The sequence below is a fragment of the Vicia villosa genome, linkage group LG1 (assembly GCF_029867415.1).
Source record: "Vicia villosa cultivar HV-30 ecotype Madison, WI linkage group LG1, Vvil1.0, whole genome shotgun sequence".
In the NCBI taxonomy this organism is placed as follows: domain Eukaryota; kingdom Viridiplantae; phylum Streptophyta; class Magnoliopsida; order Fabales; family Fabaceae; genus Vicia; species Vicia villosa.
Window position 1 is genome coordinate 250,044,512 of NC_081180.1, and position 21,363 is coordinate 250,065,874.

The window sequence follows — 21,363 nt, forward strand, 5'->3', positions numbered from 1 at the left end:
GGGTTTACGCATACCAACCTAAAATATAATGTAGATTTTTCTCTAAGAAAAGGTGTAGTTTAATGAGACGTTATGTCAAGAAATTAAAATTGATTGGTGATAGAGGTTGTCCGGATTGTAACGGTAGATTTGAGTTTCTAATGCGGTGAAAATGAGGGTGACCTATAGGTTTAGCATTCTAATTCTCAATTTAGTATGATAATAAGATGAATGAATGAAGTTTGAATTAAAATTGTATTTGAGAAATGTTGTGTTTTTCTTTATATAGTGGGAAAGTTATAACAACTTGCTAATTTCTAGGCACGGAATGCGGAGATCCATCTGATGGATTTTGGATTTAGATCATCTGCACTTTAGATTGGGATAGCATTTATGCTTCATGGGTGATGCAGTAGATCAGTGTGTCCTATGGATCGCAGATATATGGTCTTCTGATTTACGCAGTGTTGGAACTTAAAGCCTCAAGAATGATGAATAATCGAGAGTGGATATAGGGGATGGAGAGAGAGAGAGAGAGGGAGAGAGGGGAGTAATTAAGGTGAAAATGATTAACAATACCATTAATGAGATACCCAAAGTCTAAATATACAAATACGTGACTTGTGGTACAATTAGCAAAATAGAACAACTAAAAACTAATTGTTGTAACTGATTACACCAAAGTTGTAACCGGTTACTTAACGCTTCTGTTTCAAAGCTACAATTAATAATCAGTTACACCAAAGCTATAACTGGTTATATGAATGCTCTGTTGAAATTTTCAAATGGGTGTAACTAGATATAACCATGCAGTATCTGGTTACAAGCACTAGAATTATCTTTTTCATTTAACACACCACCTTAATATAAATGCTTCAAGTCTCTCATGCTTCTTCAATCTCTTTAACACTTCAAACAACATTACTTCGGTTAACAAATTGGCCACTTGGTATTCACTTATACAATACTCTAGTCTAAATATTCCTTCATTGACAAATTCTCTCAAGTAGTGAAATCCCGTCTCAACATGCTTGTTTCTCCCAATGTGCAATCAAATTCTTAACAAGGTTTATAGGATAAACGTTGTCAACCACGAGCGTTACAGTGTCACCCTATTTGTTGCCTAGCTCCTTCAATCACATGACTTGGCATGAACACAATGAAGTTGCAACGCACTCGGCCCCATAAGAAGAGGGTGCCATTACTAGTTTTTATTTGAACACTATGATATTGATGTTTCTCCGAACATAAAGATGTATCAAGTTGTGGACTTTATGTCATTTTTATCGGAGCACCAGTTGGAATCGGTATATCTGAGTTAATTGCACTTTTTGTCATTTTCTATTGCGGGAAACGTGATTCTGCAACCAATAAATCTTTTGACGCATCTTAGAATCTCCTTGACTAAGTGAGACACCTTTGGTCTCTTCGTGAATCTACTTACAATATCGACACTAAATTCCAAATCTGGTTGCGTATTGCACAAGTAATGTGAAGATCCAATCAACCTCTGATACTGAGTTGGATTAACATCCTGCTCATACTCATTCTTCGACAACTACAACCTTGGTTCATCCCGAATAACAACAACATTACAGTGCTCCATTTCAAATTTCTCAGTGCTTACAGAGTTGATTTTAAGCGAATTAGATTTGCAAAATTTAATGTTACTTGAGATCGAAAAACCTACTTCAAGGTAATTGGATGAGTCCAATAGATTTCAAACTAATTCCTTGTCCAAATGGATATGTTCTTCAACAATTAGGAAATCAACTTATTTTTTATAAAGACATTATGATGTTCACCACATGAAATCGAAAATATCTAATCTGATCATAGCTCTTACACGTCTTTTACACTTTAATATTATATTTTTTGTAAAGTATTTTTAAATTGTCACTATTAACTTCTACTATAAATTTCCATTGCGGTTATGACTTTCAACTTTTGTTGTCCACATTTTAGATGAACAAAGACAAATATATGAAACAATTATGTCGGCTGTTAACAGTCAAAATGGAGGAGTTTTATTCCTGCATGGTTATGGAGGTACCATTAAGACACACATGTGGATAACACTTGCAAGTTCCTTATGTACTAAACATGATGTATGTTTAAGTGTTGCGGCTACTGGAATATCACCTCTCTTACTATCTGGGGTACAATCGTAAATTCTAAGTTCAAAATATTGGGTCACAACTTTGGATAACTCAACTTTCTAGATTCTCCACAATGATGATATGCCAGCACTTTTAAGACAAACAAAGTTGGTTATTTAGGATGAGGCACTAATGACACACAAACATTATTTTTGAAGCACTTGACAAAACTTTAAAGGATATCATGAGTAACTATAGCAATTATAATAAAATTTTTGGAGGAAAGGATGTCGTATTTGGCGGTGATTTTAGACGGATTTTACATGTTTGTACCTAGAGGAATTCAATATTATATTATACACTCTACAATCAACACATCGTATATATGGTCTTTTGTAAAGGTTTCGACTTTAACCAAGAACATTTGTCTACACTGTGGTTCGGGTGAAAAAGAAAAAATAGGAAATTGTAGACTTATCGAATTAATGAATGTAAACTTTCAAAATCAAATGATGATTATGTTGAAATGACATACCCCATGAGATTTTTAATCCTGAATTTTAATAACTCTGTTGTTGTCATTGTGAAAAGTACTTATCCAGATTTCATAGATAATTAGCAATCCTACAACTACCTCAAAAAGTTGGGCAATCTTAGCATCAACAATAAAAATTGTTGATCAAATTAACGATCATGTCCTTGCATCGATGTCAGGTATACTTATTTCTTTATACATTTCAAGTTCATAAAAATACTTATTTCTTCTAGCTAATTGCCACCAACATCGTATATAGAGGACGTAAGGGATTACTAAAGCTTCAATTTTATCTATAGATAGATATGCAATAATTTTACATTGACCAACAATCTATAATATAAGAAAATTAATGGTTGTGGAAAAGTAAAAAATACCCTTATTTGATTTTTTGCCACCACATTAAAATTGTGGTTTTTTGGTCTTTGCACCTTAAAGTTCTTAATTTTATTATTAAAATAATACAACTCTTATACTTTATCAAACTTATCAAATCTCTCTCAATTCTCTAATTTTTTCTTTTTCATCACTTTCTCACTTCTTTCTTCCAAAAAAAAAATATTATTGATATATATTTTTTCATATACGAAAAATAGTATTTATGGTCGAAATAGTTTTTAGTCAAAAATGATATACGGGAAAAATTTATTCAAAAAATTTATTACTGATTTAAATATTTTTATATATGAAAATTTAATATTGATCCAAATATTTTTGTAAATGATACCTAAATAAAAATAATATTTGTATACGGAAAAAATCTATTATTTACGAAAAATGATATTTATGATCCAAATATTTCTTATTCAAAAATGATACACAGGAAAAGAATCTACTATTGATCTAGATTTTTTTTTTTGTAATCAAGAAATATATTAAAGAACCAAAAGTTCTCACACAAAAACGATTACAAAAGACGAGACAAAGCTCGAAACAAAGAAAATTAATCACCAATTACTACCTAGGAAAGATATAGCAAAGGAGCTTTGCTAAACTCATAGATATTTTTATATACGAAATTTACTATTGATCCAAATATTTTTGTAAATAATACCTAACAAAAATGAAGTTTGTATACGGAAAAAAAATCTATTATTGATCTAAATATTTTTATATACAAAAAATGTTATTTATGATCCAAATATTTTTTATTCAAAAATGGAATAGGCCTAAAAATCTATTATTGATCTAAATATTTTTATATACGAAAATTTGATATTGATCCAAATATTTTTGTAAATGACACCTAAACAAAAATAATATTTGTATATGAAAAAAATCTATTATTTACGAAAAATGGTATTTATGATCAACATTTTTTTATTCCAAAATATTTAACCCAATTTAATATTTGTAAAAACCGTTGCCTAAAGGCAGGGAGGGACTAAAAATGAAAACTGCAATATTTATAGGGACCAAAAAATTATTTAACCCAATTTAATATTGATCCAAATATTTTTGTAAATGATACCTAAACAAAAATAATATTTGTATACGGAAAAAAAATCTATTATTTACGAAAAATGGTATTTATGACCCAAATATTTTTTATTCAAAATTGGTATACGGGAAAAAATTTATTATTGATCTAAATATTTTTATATACGAAATTTACTATTGATCCAAATATTTTTGTAAATGATACCTAAACAAAAATGAGGTCTGTATACGGGAAAAAATCTATTATTGATCTAAATATTTTTATATACGAGAAATGCTATTTATGATCAAATATTTTTTATCCAAAAATGGTATACGGAAAAAAATCTATTATTGATCTAAATATTTTTTTATACGAAAATTTAATATTGATCCAAATATTTTTGTAAATGATACATAAATAAAAATAATATAGGTATTATTATCTACGAAAAATGTTATTTATGATCCAAATATTTTTTATTCAAAAATGGTATACGGGAAAAAATATACTATTGATGTAAATATTTTTATATACAAAATTTACTATTGATCCAAATATTTTTGAAAATGATACCTAAACAAAAATGAAGTCTGTATACGGGAAAAAATCTATTATTGACCTAATACAAGAAATGGTATTTATGATCAAATATTTTTGATCCAAAAATGGTATACGGGAAAAAAATATATTATTGATCTAAATATTTTAATATACGAAAATTTAATAGGGTTAAATAAGGTTTTGGTCCTTATAAATATTGCAGTTTTCATTTTTAGTCCCTCCCTGCCTTTAGGCAACGCTTTTTACAAAAAAAAATCGTTATCAAAACTCAGGAGGGACTAAAAATGAAGCTGCAATATTTATAGGGACCAAAAACTTATTTAACCCAATTTAATATTTATCCAAATATTTTTGTAAATGATACCTAAACAAAAATAATATTTGTATATTGAAAAAAAAACCTATTATTTACGAAAAATGGTATTTTATTTTTATATACGAAATTTACTATTGATCCAAATATTTTTGTAAATGATACCTAAACAAAAATGAAGTCTGGATACGGAAAAAAAATCTATTATTGATCTAAATATTTTTATATACGAGAAATGGTATTTTTGATTAAATATTTTTAATCCAAAAATGGTATACGGGAAAAAATTTATTCTTGATCTAAATATTTTTATATACGACATAATCAATTATTTATCTAATTTTTTTATTTTTTAACATTTTTATCTAAAATAAATTATGTATCCAAATTCGCGTAATCGAACAGAACCCGTGCGTATGCACGAGTTTGTTACTAGTTTTACATAACATAACACGACAAAATGCAAAAGTATTAACATTACAAAGAAACTACATAGAAACAATATTCTCAAGCATTACTAACTAATTACAGTTTAAAATACTTTAAACCACTTCATTTAAACTTCCAATATATTGCTTGTTTAATGAGTGCCCTCAAGAAGTTTATGAATTTTGTGCTGCATACCTCGTTGGAGCCTCATATATAAATAGTATATTTGTCTTGTTTCAGCTTTAAAAAATGGATTTTTTCTTTGTATTTTTGAAAATAGATTTTCTAAAACCGTTTTTTAAAATATTACAAAAAAATTTATATTCGTTTTTTCTAAAATGAAACACTTAATTTGACACCCAATAACATAAACATACATAATTGAATATCAAAACTTAGTCAAAATCATAATTTTTTCAAAAAGTTGTATTTCAAAAATGATTTTTATAAAAATCTATTTGAAATAGCTTCAAAATTAAGTGATTTTTTGAAATTTTGATATCCAATTTTTTTTCCCATAATAGATGAAACTAGTACTTGTACTCGTGCGATGCACGGGACAAATTATAGATAGATATTGCATTTTTATTAAACAAAATATATAAATATAAAAATAACAATATTTTTATTTAACAAATAGAAAAAATTTAAAATTAATTAGTTAATTTAGTGAAAGATAAATTTTCCAAATACAAATTGTATGTTTAAAACTCTATCTTTAACAAAATATGTTTTTTAAAAAAATAATATTTAAACTATGAAGTATAAAAATTATAAAATATTAATTTTAAGTATTTTTTACGTTGATAATATAATAAAATATTCAATAATAAATAATTTGAGAAGAGGAAAACTGGCCATCAATTTTTACTTTTGTATATATTTATAATATATTATATGATATCAAATTTTAATTAGAGAGTAGAATTAAAAATTTATTTAGTTAGAGGATCCTATTGAGATTTAGAATAAAAATATAGGATTAAAATTTATATAAAGGATTGGGATTAAGAATGAAAATATAACATTAAAATATTTTGATTAGAATATCAATATGTAATGGAAATATTAAATATAACATTAGAAAATTTATAATATTTTTATAAAATTGTCTTGTATTGAATATATAAAAAAATAAATTTAAAAAATTGAAAGAATAGTGGATAATAAAGATTTGTGCCTATAATAAAATTATAGGCACACACGGAGAGGCAAAATAAAATAAATCACATTTATTTTTATCTTTTTGTTTTTTTCTTTATTTTCGGAAGACCGTTTATTTATTTATTTAAAGAATAAAAGAATTATTGCACAATTAGTAACATATCAGATAGTATAAGTGAAAAGTAGTTATATTTAGCTTTTATTATTCTTTATTCACCGATCAATTCTTACTACTTATTAAATTAATGACAAAAACATATAAATTTTATTATTTATTTCAAAAGTATATACTATTTACAATATCATGTGTCGTTTTGAAAAAATATGAATGCGGAAATGTTATCAATGTTATTTAGATTTAGTAATTATTTGCATTTAATTCATTCCTTTTTAGTAGTAGCTAAAAACCGTTTACATAAAATTAGTGGAAAATAATTTTAAGACAATTACACTAAATAAAAAAATTATTCCAAAACACAAAATTAATAATATGGACCTATAAATTCTTTCCAAATTATAAATGAATTTTATAAAAATAAAAAATAAAGAATGAAAATAATATTTTATTAAAATTTATTAAAAATACGAGGGTCCACAGTAGGATAAGTCAATATTAAACGTCTATTATTAGTATAAAATATAAATTGTTTAATTTTTAAAGAAAAAAATTGTTTAAAACTTCAAAATTAATGTTTTAAATATAAAAATAATTATCTGTTAAACCAAAGTTTTGAATAAAATTATAAACATACATATCAATATTAATGGAATGTATATAAGCATATTAGTATTATTGTACATAAAAGGATATAAATTTAAAAAATTGAAAGAATAGTGGATAATAAAGATTTGAGAATATAATAAAATTATAGGCACACACGGAGAGGCGGAAGAAAATAAATCACATTTGTTAATGGAATGTATATAAGCATATAGTATTATTGTACATAAAAGGATAATTTATTTATAAAAAATTAAAAAAGGAAAACTTGCAAGTGATTGGTGGTGGTATTTACGCAAATAATGAGTCGAATGAAATTAAAGACGAATTAATAATATGAACAATTTTTGTATGAAAAAGTGAAGAATTTAAACAATGAAATGCATTTGGGCGGGATATTAATGAAGTTAATGAAAAATTGGGAGGGAAATCTTGTTAACATAATATTTTGTTTTAATATATTAAGGATAAAGGATACCTAAAATCACATTTTAAGAATAACTATTCAAACAAAATTTTTATTTGAAGCTTTTATAAAAAGTTTTTTTGTAAAAAAATTTTCACAAAATTTAATAACACTATAAAAATCATTTTTAGAAAAAGCCAAAACAAACGGGCCCAAAATTTCTTGAGCTTCAACCCTCATTAGTAATGCTTCAACCCTCTTGAGCTTGAGCTTCGACAATAGTACTATATTTTTTTAATAAGTATGAAAATGTAAAAAAAAAAGTTGTATTTAAAAAATAAAGGTACTAATATTAGGCTTAGATATGTACATGGTCTCTTAAATATATTAAATTTTATTTTTAGTCTTTCAAATATTTATTTTAAAGAATGAATCTTCTAAAATATTTTATTCACATTTTTGTTCCTCTTAAATATATTAAATTTTATTTTTAGTCTTTCAAATATTTATTTTAAAGAATGAATCTTCTAAAATATTTTATTCACATTTTTGTTCCTCCTACAGCTTAGCGACAATTTTTACAATTTAACAACATAATTTACAACAATTAAACAATAATTTATTATTTAGCGATTGAATTAATGGTAATTTTAACGATGATTTTATTAATAATTAAAATTAAAATTATAGATGAAAAATTTTAGAAAAATATTTTTATAGATTAAAAACAAAATTTGTGATATTAAAAAAAATGTTGATCACATTATTTAAAAAGTAACAAAATTCAGCATTAAAAAATAATAAGGATCCATTCTATTTCTTAAACTCCATTTATTTTCCATTACTATAGTTTTGTGTGTATATTACACATACTTTTATTAAGATATGTTACACATATTTAATATTTATTTAAATTTATACACTCAAAACTATGGTAATGGATAGGGTTGTTATCGGTCCAGTTCGATCCGAATATTTGTTATCCCGAGAACCGGATCGAAATAGTAATCGGATAAATCTGGACGGAATTGAAACAGTGATGAACCGTTTTTTAACCAAAACCGGACCGTTACTTTAGATATCCGACAAAAGTATCCAATAAATATCTAATATAATATCCATTTTTGATATCGGATAAAAAAAATTATCCATTTCCAAATCGAGTAACATTTGGCCGATCCATTAATCCGGTTCCACCGGTCGAGTTCTCGGATCCAAAGGTCCAATAACAATTTTAGTAATGGATCCTCTATTTCTTAAAAAAAAAAAATGAAGTTACTCCTAATTTTTTTTTTACTAAAATTGGTTATTGAAAATAAGACAAGTGAGGTAGTATATAGTAAAAGAGAAGCTAGATCCGCGCGTGAAGTTAATATCACTATATATGTAGTTGTTGATGTTCCATTCCATCCACCGGAGAGTGAATTTTCAACAACAACTAAAATCCGAGTTGAGTTCGGAACCGAAACCAGAATCACCATTTTCTTTCTCTTCACCCTTTCTTTTCGGTGATTCTCTCCGATCCAATCCATAGATTCACCATTAACAACAACGAGATCGAGATCCATGTTGTTCGCATCTTCACTCCTATTTTTACCTTTATTCTTAATATTTATATCTTCCATTCTATTTACCTCTTTCGCATCCATTCATATCTATAATCATGAACCGTTTCAAGATGTCGGTAATGCTTTTCTCCTCTCCGGTGGCAGCGAAGGCATCGCCGCCTCACTCACCGCCGTTACACATCCTGATTCCATCCATGATGGACGTTCTTACATTCGGTATTCTCCTTTTCTCTCTGCTTCATTGCAATTAATTAATCTCGTGTGCATTACGTGATTAAGAATATACACGAGAATAAAGTAAGTGTAGCAGATGTAGAAATTCTGTTGGATGTATGGTACTAGACATGATAAGATTAGAAATGAAAATATTAGAGAGAGTATTGGGGTAACACCTATAATAATAGAGAAGATGTTGGAAAATAGATTTAGAGGGTTTGTGTATTTAGAGAGAAAACCTGTACATTTTGTGTGTATTTAGAGAGAAAACCTGTACATTTTGTGGTAAGGAGAGTAGATGAGATGGAGAGAAGACTAAAAACTAGAGGGAGAGTAAGACGTAGAAAATCATAAGAGAAGTTATTAAGAAAAATCTTGAGGTTAATGATTTTAATAGAAGCATGGTTCTGAATAGAACTTTGTGACGCAAGTTGATCCATGAGCCGACCCCACTTAGTGGGATAATGCTTGGTTGTTGTAGTTGTTTGGGCAAATTCAATGCAACATTTATCTGCTAGGAACTGCAAAAAATTGATGGACCATATGCTATGCTAGACTGAATTGAGGGGGACAAGTCAAAATAAAACTAAATGTGTGTTTGGATTTTGTTTTCTTTACAATTGGTTATGCGGCGAAGTGAGAAGTTCTATCCTATGTTTGTTTTAAGTAATATTGCTTGTTGTCTCGTCGTCTGATGTCTGAACTAAGTAAATAACCTTATCTATTGTATAACTGTATAAGTTAGAATGTTAGATTCATTTATGAACGATGCTGCAAAGGGCCAATATAAGATGAGTTGGTAATTAGATTAACTGTTTTGGTGATTCCATCACCGGCTTGTTTTTGTTGAAATGGGGTTGCAATTTGTGTGTACTACCACTGGATGGTACTGATGTAGTATGATAGAAAATGTGTCTTTTGTATGCTTTGAAATGTTAGAAATTGCATATGGATTTATTTTTTTGAATGGTAAACTAAATATTAGTAGTTAGTATTATGTTAGGCGCCGTACTTGCTAAAAATACAATACGTAACAACCCCTTGTGTTGTAGGGTTTGTAGGACTGTCTAGGTTTTTAGAGTTATTGTGGTGTTAGAACAAGCTTACGCAGTGAGGTAAGAAGCTCTGTATACTTGTGTTTATGGCTGAAAAAATGAATGTCCCCTCAACCCTGAGGTTGAGGTATTTATAGGAATCTCTTGGGTCGGAATCTTAGGCTCCAAAAGAGTAATACCCACTCTCAAGAGCGTGGGATCATGTGGGTAGTCAACTCCCCTATTATTCAGGAGAACATGGTTTCCCCCTTTTGACTTCCTTTCCTGTACCATTATGGATAGGGACGCATCACCCCACGTTTTCATAGAAGGCGAGTGATATTGGAAATGAGCGCCACAACTAAACGACCGATGCTCGTTCCAATAAATGGACGACTAGGAAGCTAGCAAAGGCAATATATTACGTCGCATTTCCTTATTAAATTTCCTACGCCGCCTCTTGTTGAAATGGTGTTGCAATTTTTACTCTTGTGGTGTTGCAATTTTTATGTACCACGGGATGAGGCTGATGTAGGATGATAAAAAATATGTGTCTTTTGTGTGCTTTGAAATGTTGGAAATTGCGTATGAATTTTTATTTTTTGAATGGTAAACTAAATATTAGTATTGTTAGTATTATGTTAGGCGTGAAATCGAACTTTCTCCCTCCTTATCACTCCACTCTTTATCTCCCTAATCCTAACCAGAAAACCAACCTTATATGTTTTATCTCCTTATGGATTTATATAGTTCATATCTCTTATTTTCTTATCTTGTATTTGAATTATTTGTTAAACATAACAAAAAACACTGACTTTTTTTTTCTTCTTATGGGTGATAGATTTGAGAATATAACCTTTAGGAGAAGAAAATATGAAGCCAAGGCGCGTGGTACAGTGCCAGTACACATTATTATTTTTGAGGCTGCTGACCGTGATGATATAGGCGGTTCTGTTTATGGCGGACAACGAGCAATCTGTTGCACCCGTGATTTAGCAAAGATGGGAGGTTGTAAGCAAGGAGAGGTTATCAGGAGAGCTTCTGCAACGGATATTAATTGGCCAGTCATTGTAGATGTTTATTTCGAGGGGAAATCCCGAATCGCTAGTTTAGATTCTAAAGAAGTTCCTATCACAAAGACTGGAATGTATAATTTGTTTTTTGTAGCTTGTGACCCCAAGCTCAAGGAAATTGTAATGACTGGGAAGACAATCTGGAAAAACCCTGATGGGTTCTTACCTGGTAGAATGGCTCCATTAAAGAAGTTCTATGTATATATGGCACTGGCTTATATCTTCCTTGGGCTAATTTGGCTCCTTCAGTATGTGAGGTTTTGGGATGATGTACTGCAACTTCAGCACTGTATCTCAGCTGTCATTGCTCTTGGATTGTTTGAGATGATTCTCTGGTATTCTGAGTACGCCAATTTCAACAATACTGGAGTCAGGCCTATTATGGTCACAACATGGGTTGTTACAATTGGAGCTATAAGAAAAACGATAGCAAGGCTTCTCATTCTCTCTGTTTCCATGGGTTATGGTGTTGTGCGGCCCACTCTTGGCGGTCTTACATCAAAGGTCCTTTTACTTGGAATAACTTACTTACTTGCCTCAGAGTTGCTGAATATTACTGAATATGTGGGGACCATTAATGATGTATCAGGAAGGGCAAGGCTCATTCTAGTTCTTCCTGATGCTTTCTTGGATGCATTTTTGATTTTATGGATTTTTACTTCTCTGTCAAAAACACTGGAACAGTTACAGGTATCCTTTCCTCCATTTGCTATTATTTTACAGCACCCTGCCTCTTAATTTTTCTGTTTGGAATTTTAGGCTATCATATTTTTCCAATACTTTTTGGCTTTCTTTTTGTATCTTCCTTGTCAGGCAAAACGGAGTTCTGTTAAGTTGGATATATACAGGAAATTCTCAAATGCACTACTAGTAACGGTGATCTCCTCAGTTGTTTGGATAGGTTATGAGGTAAGGCTTATAATCAATTTATTTATCTTCTGTCTGTAATATAACATGGACATGGACTTCTTGTAGTTAATAACTGTTATATCTCAAGAAAAAACTAATATGCCTGTTACACTGTTATAGTACGCTGCTGCAGTAGAAAAGAAACCCAATAAGTAGTTTGATCCTGATTTTAATTTACTTGCTCTTTTCAAGCTTTCTTTATTTTCCATCCATATTACCTTTGCATGTAGGTACTGGACCTATTCCTTTGTATTTCCTATTTCTTACAAGTGGTCAAGTAATGGTCTGGTAAAAATATAGTAATGTGATTCATTTGGAGAAGAGAGAAACGAATGAGGATAACTTGCAAGAAGGAACCAAAATACCATAAAACACATCCAGTGTCAATGTATAGGTGTATGTCTCCCAGCTAAGGACTCTTGCCTCTGAGATAGGCATGTCTTTGCCCTAGCTCCCTCATGTGTGGAAACTGGCTACTCCTTTAGAGTTTATCTATGCTGTTTTGCCTGCAGGGTAGAAATGCTAGCATTTGTGATTAACATTGAGGAAGCTTAACTTGTAAAATGGAACTTGTAATAATCTGTTACTTTTTCTTTGGTTAATATCAAGTGCATATGTGAGAAGAAGACTAAGAGGCTTCTGATTAGAAAAGGGAGAGGAAGACCTGCGAAAATAATAAGAAAATCAATGGTCTTACAAAAAAGTTGATTTTTGATAGAGGTCAATGGTACTGATCCATGTAGCTGACCTACCTATTGGAATAAGGCTTGTTATTATTACATTCAAATATCAAGAAAACAAATTATTTATAGAGAAGAGGCAGCTCAAAGACCGTTGTCAAAGAATCCCTAACAAATTAGAAACTAAGGAGTATGCAAAAAGTTCACGTGCATTGAAAATAAAGTTCATCCAGTGGGTCATGAATCAAGTAACGACTAAGTGGGATTCTTCACTTTAGGGATACATTTGAAAGAAACATTCCAGAGATCTTTCTGTCTCTGGTTTTAATTGTGTTTGACTTATCTGAAACTTATCTCTATTTCAAGTAAACTACTGAAATGCAGTTTTCTTATGCAATTATACTGTCATCATGTAGCATTCTTCAAAAAAGAATTATCTGGGCCACCAGCATGTTTTAATTTTGCTTTTACAGGTTTATTTCAAAGCAACGGATCCATTTAATGAACGCTGGCAGACTGCTTGGATCATCACTGCATTCTGGGATGTTCTTGCATTTGCACTACTCTGTGTAATATGTTATCTCTGGGCGCCTTCCCAGAGCTCTCAAAGGTGCATTCTATTTTTCAAGTCCTCAATATAACTTTTCCTTCCAACATCTATTACTGGTTAAGTTTCAATTTTGAAATGATTCATTAGATGAATCTCATCAATAAATAAGCTTCAAACTTTTGAAATTTATGACTTATCTAATGGAAGCCTTACATTGTTATGCAAAGTTATGCCCACAGCGCACTCTATACTTATGCTATGCTAAAGTTATGCCCACAGGGCACTTTATACTTATGCTATGCTAAAGTTGTTTGGCTAATTGTAGACTTGTAGTAGCAAAAGGGTAAAATAAAGCAAAAAAACAGCATGTCCTTTCATGATGTAACATGTGACTGAGATGTTTTCTGGTAAAGTAACTTATTATTTTATTTGCCACTGCAAACTACATAGGTATGCATACTCAGAGGAAGTAGGAGAAGAATCTGATGATGAAGAAGCTCTGTCTCTAACTAAGGGAAAGCAAGAAGGTCAAGGAGAAATAAGTTTGGTCAGGCAAGAGAAGAATGCCCGAAATGATGCATCTTCTGATGAAGACGACGAATCAGATGAGGATAAAAGGGAGTGAGCTTTTAACAGAATTCTTTTACCACGTTTGTACTGTTTTCCCTGCTGGGCTTTTAAGTCACAAGACTTCTGCCCCAATCCTCGGCCAGAGCTGTTGTAAAATTTTGTTCATTTGTACTGAAATGTAGGTGCTTCATATTCTTTGACCCAAATTTGTTTTATAACATGTATGTAATTAATGTATAACAAGTGTTACCTGTGTTGATGCTCAAATTTGCTGATTCTATTTTGCCCTTGCATATTAGGAAAGCTTCTCAATATTTGAATTAACATGTATGTAATGAGAAAGTTTGATTAAAAAACTACAACCCGCATTACTGCTAAACTTAATAATGAATCTGACTCTAAGTGGGCCTTGACACCTTGTTATGAATATGCTAGTGGGGTTGTGAGGGTTAGATTGTTTGTTGGGGCTGCCTGCTCTTTTCACCTTATGTTATTATGTGTGCATCTCACACCCTAAAAAAATTCAAAATCTCACACTCTCGAAAATTTAAAAATGTTCTTTATGCGTCTGGAGATGCATCTTCGGACGCACCTAAAATTATACTAGAATACGTTATTTTGATATTCAGTCCATTTTGTTAATTTTTTCTCGGAAATACATCTCTGGACACAAAATTTTACAAAAATGTGTTGTTATGAGATCCACTCTATTTTGCTAAAAAAATAAAATTGTCTAAAATTGTTTGGAGATTTGGATACACTCAAAATTTTGCAAAATAATGGTGTGTCAACAATTTGAGTTGAAATATGTGTAAAAAAGATGCATCCAAATGTGTATTTCTGAACGTTAAAGTTATAATTTTTCACGGTGATGGACGGACACATATAAGGGTGGAAAAGTAACCCCTTGGTTGTTTGTTTTTCACATGAAATATTTGTATGGACAATCCGCCCTTAACTAGATATGACAAGCTTATTCATTAGATATGACAAGCTTATTCATTTTGTATTTTGTAGAAATTCTTATATTTTACTCGGAAGTTTGGATTGGAAGATTTTGAAGAAAAAAATAAATAAAAGAGTGAATTTGTTTTAGGGATTTAGATAGAGAGAATTGTATTCATAGTATAAAATCTTTCTAAGTTTCTATTCATAGTATAAAATCTTTCTAATTTGAAGAAACTCAAATTATATTTGAAGGAGGGTTTGAGAGAGGTTTGATAAATTTTTAAATTATAGTTTTTTTTTTTTTGTTGACAAAACCAAACTCAATGCATTTCATTAATCAAATGTTGTTCAATAGAAGGAGGAATCAAATGAATGAAACTACGCCTAGATCAAAAATTGGCCACCTTTACAAGGGAATGAGCAACCAAATTCGCTTGGCGTTTGATAAACTTCACCTCGAAGTTGGGAAACGCTTGTAACAAGCTAGTAATATTATGAAAAATTAAAAATATATTAATAATAAATATTATTTTTTCTATTATATACAAAATTATTCTTTTAAATTTTTTATTTTTTATTTTTTTCTGTCTTCTAATCCGCTTTCCTTGAAGTTCTCTCTTTTCCTCTCATCCTAAGACCAACTCCAATAGTTGGTTCTTCAGTTTGGAGCTCCAGCAATGAAAAAACAGCATTTTTTCAACTTTTATGTTGGATGAAGTTTGACAGCATCGTGTCAAACGTTTTAAAGCCAAACACCGATTCATTTGATTAAAATAATAATATAATAAAAAATTAATTAAATTAAATAATAATAAAATTCAAAATAAATGCTAATGAAAATTATTTTAAATGATATAAAATTTAACATGAATAAAATATTAATATATTAAGTAAAGTTGTAAGACTCAATATGAGTTCTTTAGAACACCATTGAAGTGAAAAACTAGTTGAGTTGATTCAAACTGACATGATTTATTGAATCCCACAAAAAAAACCCAAAAAAAGAGTTCATAGTTGAAGATGCTGAAAGTCCCACTTTGCAAATATAGCTTTAATAGTGTTTATGACTTTAATGTGTTGAGTTGTAACTCACTTAGTTTTGGAAGCGTTAGTTAGCCATAATGCACACTACTATGAATTTGGGTTCGAAAATAATTTAAAAACTCATAAACGGACAAAATTTGAAATTTAAAATCTGACAAAATTAAAAAATAAATACTATAAAAAAATCATTTTCTACACAAGTAATATTCATCTAAAATTTTATAAAGAATCATTTGCTAAGCAACTACCCCTAAATAAAAAGGAAATTCTGAGTTTTGTAATGAATGATTTTATTTTTTGTTTTTGTAATGGAATGATGTTAAAAAATTTATGTATATATTTTAATATATATATTTAATATTTTAATACTTTGGTTCGACAAATATTAAAATCTAAGTATTAAAAGCATAAGAATAGTTGGAAATTTGATTTGTAGTGAGAGAAGAAAGCAAAGAGTGATGTCGACCAGTGACAGAGGCGAAGACCAATTGAAGAAGCAACAGCTTAACAAAAGCCCTAAAGATGGCGAACGGATCATCGCCTCGACCCGTCGACCCGACGGAACACTCCGAAAAGAAATCCGAATTCGACCCGGTTACGTTCCTCCAGATGAAGTCGCTATCTATCAACCAAAACCCGCACTCGTACGTTCTCAAAACCCTAATCTCTCAATTTTGAGTTCAACAATGGTGGAATGAATGTAGTAGTACTCACTCTCTTTGAATTTGTGCAGATGAGAAAAGAAATGGCTTCGCATATTGGTCCTCCTCCGGGTTATGATCCGCAATTGGATTCCAAACCGAAAACCAAAGCTGTTAAGAGAAACGAAAGAAAGAAAGAAAAGAAACGCCTTCAGGTTTTTCTCACTTACGCACTTCTTTGCAGCCATTTAAGTGCTTATCATTATAATATAAGTTATTTTTATAGCAAATGATAAAATAGGTGGCCTCTAAGGTGAGGGTTCAATTAAATCCCTCACGAGAGACCGAAAAATAATAGCATGAGCACTTAATTGAGACGACAAAGATCGAATTGCGTGTGGAAATGTATATTGTTTTCATTTTCATTTAAACAAATCTTGACCATTAATTAAATGTAAAGCGGACTTATTTGAGCCCTCACCTTAGACGTCACCTGATAAAATAAGGTTAAGTTATTTTTGTATACGATATAAGCTTTTTTTCATAACATATTTTGGAAAAATTGTGAAAATAAGCTGAAAAGACTTAAAAATAATGTCATAAATACTTACATAAATTCTGTATCACAAAATTTATGCAGTAGATAAACTCAGGAAACTGATCCAAACAGGTTCTTAGTACAATGTTGCCAATGAGCTGCTAACAGCAGTGTAGAATAGCACACTTACCAACCTCTATTTTCTGTAATTTGCGATTGACAACACTAGTGTTACATTGGAAATTGGAATTAAGCTTTTGGGAAGTGTATATTTACGTGATTGCATCCCATTGCAGGTAAAGGAAACTAATTTAGAATCAACTGTAGTTGAAGATAGTATAAAGCAAGAAGCGGTAGTTGTGGAAAATGCTGTCCATTCATTAGCTTCTCAGATCAATGAACTAGCTGTTTCTGGAGATAGCTCTGTTGTTACTCCTACCATCAACTCTGTGGAAGCTTCGGAGCCAAATGGCTCGGCTCAAGATTTAGACAAAAGAATCCGAGCATTGAAAAAGAAGGTACTTTTATTAGAGCATAATAAATATTATTGTCTGAAACTGAATTGTACTGATTGCAAGTGGGTAGTTAGAGTGAGGCAAATGATATCAATTTAAAATTTCAATTTTGGATGATATTTAAAATGAAGCATGGCAATTTCGCTAGGGTTGGTCATGGACATAAGTTGGTCCTTTTACCACAGGTTATGTTAGGACCAAGGAATTTAGTTGAAAAGAATTAAAGAAAGAACACTTTTATTGAGAAAATAAGAAGGAAAAGGAGAGAAAATTCTCCTCCATGGGTCCTTCCTTCTACGATAGAGTCAGTATTCTATGAACAATGTTTACAATAGTCAATGATACTTCTCTGACTCAGTAACTTCCCTAACTAACTCCTTGTCCTCTATTGTTACCTTATCACATTTTCGTCACAAACTTCTTCTTATCCTATATCCTAATAGGTTATGAGTTATGAAGTATTCCATTAGTATTGTAATGTAACATGGTATATATGTACTTTAAAGTTTAAAGTCTGCCGTCCATCCAGTATTTCAGTTTTATTACGGTTAAGTACTGTGTCTGTACCCCCTCCCTCTTAAATTTCTAGGTAGCCTTTAGGTTGTCTCCAAAGAAAAACTTTCTTGCAACTTATAATGCAGTATAAGCATCTGAACACTGATCTTTTGCCAATTGCATTATGTTGTCGATTTGCTTCAGGTTAATCAACTCTTGGCTTTACTTATTGAAATATTTGCTATTAAACATTCATTGAACAACAAGGATCCCCTGCTCTTTCTACATTCCAATATTCAGTTTCTTTGTTTATTTTTGCTGGTTACTTCCATGTAACCTGCCACTTTCTTTGTTTATTGTCTACCAAATGTGAATATATGCTGAAAATAATGCATGGATATCCCGGCAAATGTGTTTTGATTGTGTGTCAATGCTTAGCAAGAAGCCCAAATAAAAATGTGTCATCACTCAACCATATTCTTCTTGTCTTTCGACTTTAAGTTGTGTCCAACATTTGAGTCGTTTCCATTCCAAGGAAGTATTTGGTTGGAAAGGACTACCCGTAGTTTCAAGTTTTTTTTTCTCGAACTTGTTTTTATTGTTGGATACAATTGTATGGTGATAACTATCGTGACACATTACATGTATGGTAATTTTTTCCATCCTGCGGAAGACCTATGGTAATTTTTTCCATCCTGCGGAAGACCTATGGTTCACATAGTGCTATTTTTTTCTTAACATCTGACTGTTGGGTGCAGATTCGACTTACAGAAGCACTGCAGGAGAAAACTGCAGAGCAAGATTTAAAGCCAGAGCAGTTAGAGAAGCTGGCAAAATTAGAAGATTGGCGTAAGGAGCTAAAACAATTGGAGAATAAAAAGACCGAAGTATTGGTCGTGTGAACAGTGTTAAAATTAGGATGATAAGAATTTGTAGTTCTTCGTGTTTTTTGGTTAGATAAAAACTCTAAATCAGTAAATCTATCAAGGATTTTATTTTTACTGTCTCTTCTACCTTGCATTTCGCTATAATATTTTATATAACTGTTAGGGAGTTACCCATCGATAATGTTATATCCGAAAGAAAAATTCAACATGAGCTATGTGTTGCTTGAATACTTGTCCTTGCAAAAGTAGTAAGGCTTAGTTTCAGCACATACTCACTCTCCGCGAAGAGCTTCGCTAGCTGTTTCCGTCTCTGATTCTGTTTCGAAAGCCCCCTGACAACTCCATTTCGACATGTCTTAGGTCAAATGATGTGGAGATCTATTAGCTAGCTTTCATAAACTCTTAGTTAATTGATTTCAGTTTCTTGTGGTGACTAACATAGATTGAATTTTACAAACAATTTCTGAATCATTTTACACCCTTCATGTGATTATAGTTTTCAGGTTCTATGAAATGTTGACAGGTTCACAGCCTTGCACGGTGAAGTGTTCTTTAGTAGTCTTGATGTTGCCTATATGACAATGTTCCTCGTAAATCCAAACAAATACAAAATTCAATTAAAGTATGGTGGTTTGTGGTTTGAGCTTTAGAGCTAACGAAAATAACTACCAATCAATAGGTCAATCTACAACGTTAACTTATTTAAACTACATATAATCATCCAAAAAACTTAAGAGTGTTGGATTACGATTTTAAGAGATTATCTAGGGGAAAAAATCTTGAATATTTTAAAAGACTATATAGGAATATATTGACTTTTTAGACTATTTTAAAAGATTATTCGCGGTCATGATTTTTCAATTTGGATTTTAAAGAACTTATAATACAACTTTTTTTAAATTTTAAAGTATTTTATGGATTTCTAAGATATGAAAGGACTTAATAGATTTTTTTATCAACATAAGAAAGAGTAACTAAAAATAATAAATCTAAAATCAATTAAAAATGTTAAATCTTGTAATAATAAAGCAATTATTGCCTAAAAACAAAATAATTTATATTCTTTGAAGTAACATTTATCTACATATTAAAATATATATTTATAATTTTTCATAAATTAACATCTTTTTGTTCAGGCTATAATGGGTGGGTGGCGTAGCGCAATTGATAATAATAATTATTAGTTAGGTTAGATGAGTGCAAACTGTTGGTTCATGGTTCAATTCTTGGTAGCGTTATTGGTCATTGGTCCAATAGTCTCCAAGAAACTCCCTCCGATAACCAAGTAAAGAGACTTAAGACTATATAATTACTTTCTTCTATGTTAAAAAGAGAGTGTTCCTAGCATTCCTCCCATCAAACACGATATCTTCATCCCTGCTACAATTACTTTATTTCCATGTTTTTTTTAACTGCCTAACATTCTATCTCGTAAAACATCACAGGTCTTATCGTTTTTCAATAAATTTTTCTCTTTTGCTTGAGTCATACTTTTGTGTCACATAAAACTCCGAGGCCCTCCTCCATTTTAGTCACTCAACTTGAACTAGATGGTTTACATCCCCTTATATTTCTTCAATTTTATATATTACAAACCTAAGATAGATAAGTTGCTTGACTTGTAGGAAGGTATAGTCTCAAAATTTTACATCTAGGTTAAAAACACTTTATTGTTGTTGAATTTATATTTTATATACTTTGTTTACTTCTGCTTAAGCAAAAAAAAACATGTGTTTCTAAGACTCGTCTCTAAGCTCTCATTTAAATCCTCCTTTGACTCTCGGTTTACATAGATTTTTGACAAACAATCTCTAGCCTCTTGTTAAAGGTTATTTGCAGGATCCGCTACAAAATCCTAGAACTTTGGGTTGAGTTTTAAAAAATGATAGGGCTTGAATGGTATTGTTTGGATTGAATAATAAAGAAAAAAACAGAGAACAAGTTAAGACAAAATAGCAAGGCAAAAGTAAAGACTGAAACTTAAATTTATTTAAATTGAAAGTTGGACGCACGCATACATGTTAAAGATTTCTCGTTTCTCACTTGTAAAAGTAAAGACTGGAAC

General features: G+C 30.5%; 2 protein-coding genes across 3 annotated transcripts; both read left to right on the forward strand.

The window, feature by feature from the left end:
• The first annotated feature begins 8,999 nt into the window (after positions 1 to 8,999).
• Positions 9,000 to 14,497, forward strand: LOC131645138 (uncharacterized). 2 transcript variants are annotated; one of them, XM_058915796.1, is made up of 5 exons: positions 9,001 to 9,414; positions 11,290 to 12,211; positions 12,335 to 12,430; positions 13,584 to 13,720; positions 14,111 to 14,497. In XM_058915796.1, exons 1-5 carry the CDS (start codon positions 9,197 to 9,199, stop codon positions 14,283 to 14,285), a joined length of 1,548 nt encoding a protein of 515 aa, XP_058771779.1. In that variant the 5' UTR covers positions 9,001 to 9,196; the 3' UTR covers positions 14,286 to 14,497. The 2 variants fall into 2 exon arrangements, with proteins under 2 accessions (XP_058771780.1, XP_058771779.1); XM_058915797.1 differs by lacking the exons at positions 13,584 to 13,720; positions 14,111 to 14,497 and adding an exon at positions 12,661 to 13,564 and having other exon boundaries at positions 9,000 to 9,414.
• A 2,143-nt stretch (positions 14,498 to 16,640) lies between these two features.
• LOC131625494 (partner of Y14 and mago-like) lies at positions 16,641 to 19,412 on the forward strand. Its single transcript, XM_058896352.1, has 4 exons — positions 16,641 to 16,866; positions 16,956 to 17,078; positions 17,698 to 17,919; positions 19,170 to 19,412. The coding sequence occupies exons 1-4, from the start codon at positions 16,681 to 16,683 to the stop codon at positions 19,311 to 19,313; spliced, it is 675 nt and encodes a 224-aa protein (XP_058752335.1). The 5' UTR covers positions 16,641 to 16,680; the 3' UTR covers positions 19,314 to 19,412.
• Positions 19,413 to 21,363: the final 1,951 nt, after the last annotated feature.

Excerpts from the sequence above, each read along its gene's own strand:
- LOC131645138 (XM_058915796.1), top strand. The coding sequence starts at position 9,197 with ATGTTGTTCGCATCTTCACTCCTATTTTTACCTTTATTCTTAATATTT. Across the intron at positions 9,415-11,289 it reads GATGGACGTTCTTACATTCG|ATTTGAGAATATAACCTTTA; the intron begins GTATTCTCCTTT and ends TATGGGTGATAG. Across the intron at positions 13,721-14,110 it reads CCTTCCCAGAGCTCTCAAAG|GTATGCATACTCAGAGGAAG; the intron begins GTGCATTCTATT and ends CAAACTACATAG.
- LOC131625494 (XM_058896352.1), top strand. The coding sequence starts at position 16,681 with ATGTCGACCAGTGACAGAGGCGAAGACCAATTGAAGAAGCAACAGCTT. Across the intron at positions 16,867-16,955 it reads ATCAACCAAAACCCGCACTC|ATGAGAAAAGAAATGGCTTC; the intron begins GTACGTTCTCAA and ends GAATTTGTGCAG. Across the intron at positions 17,079-17,697 it reads AAGAAAAGAAACGCCTTCAG|GTAAAGGAAACTAATTTAGA; the intron begins GTTTTTCTCACT and ends ATCCCATTGCAG.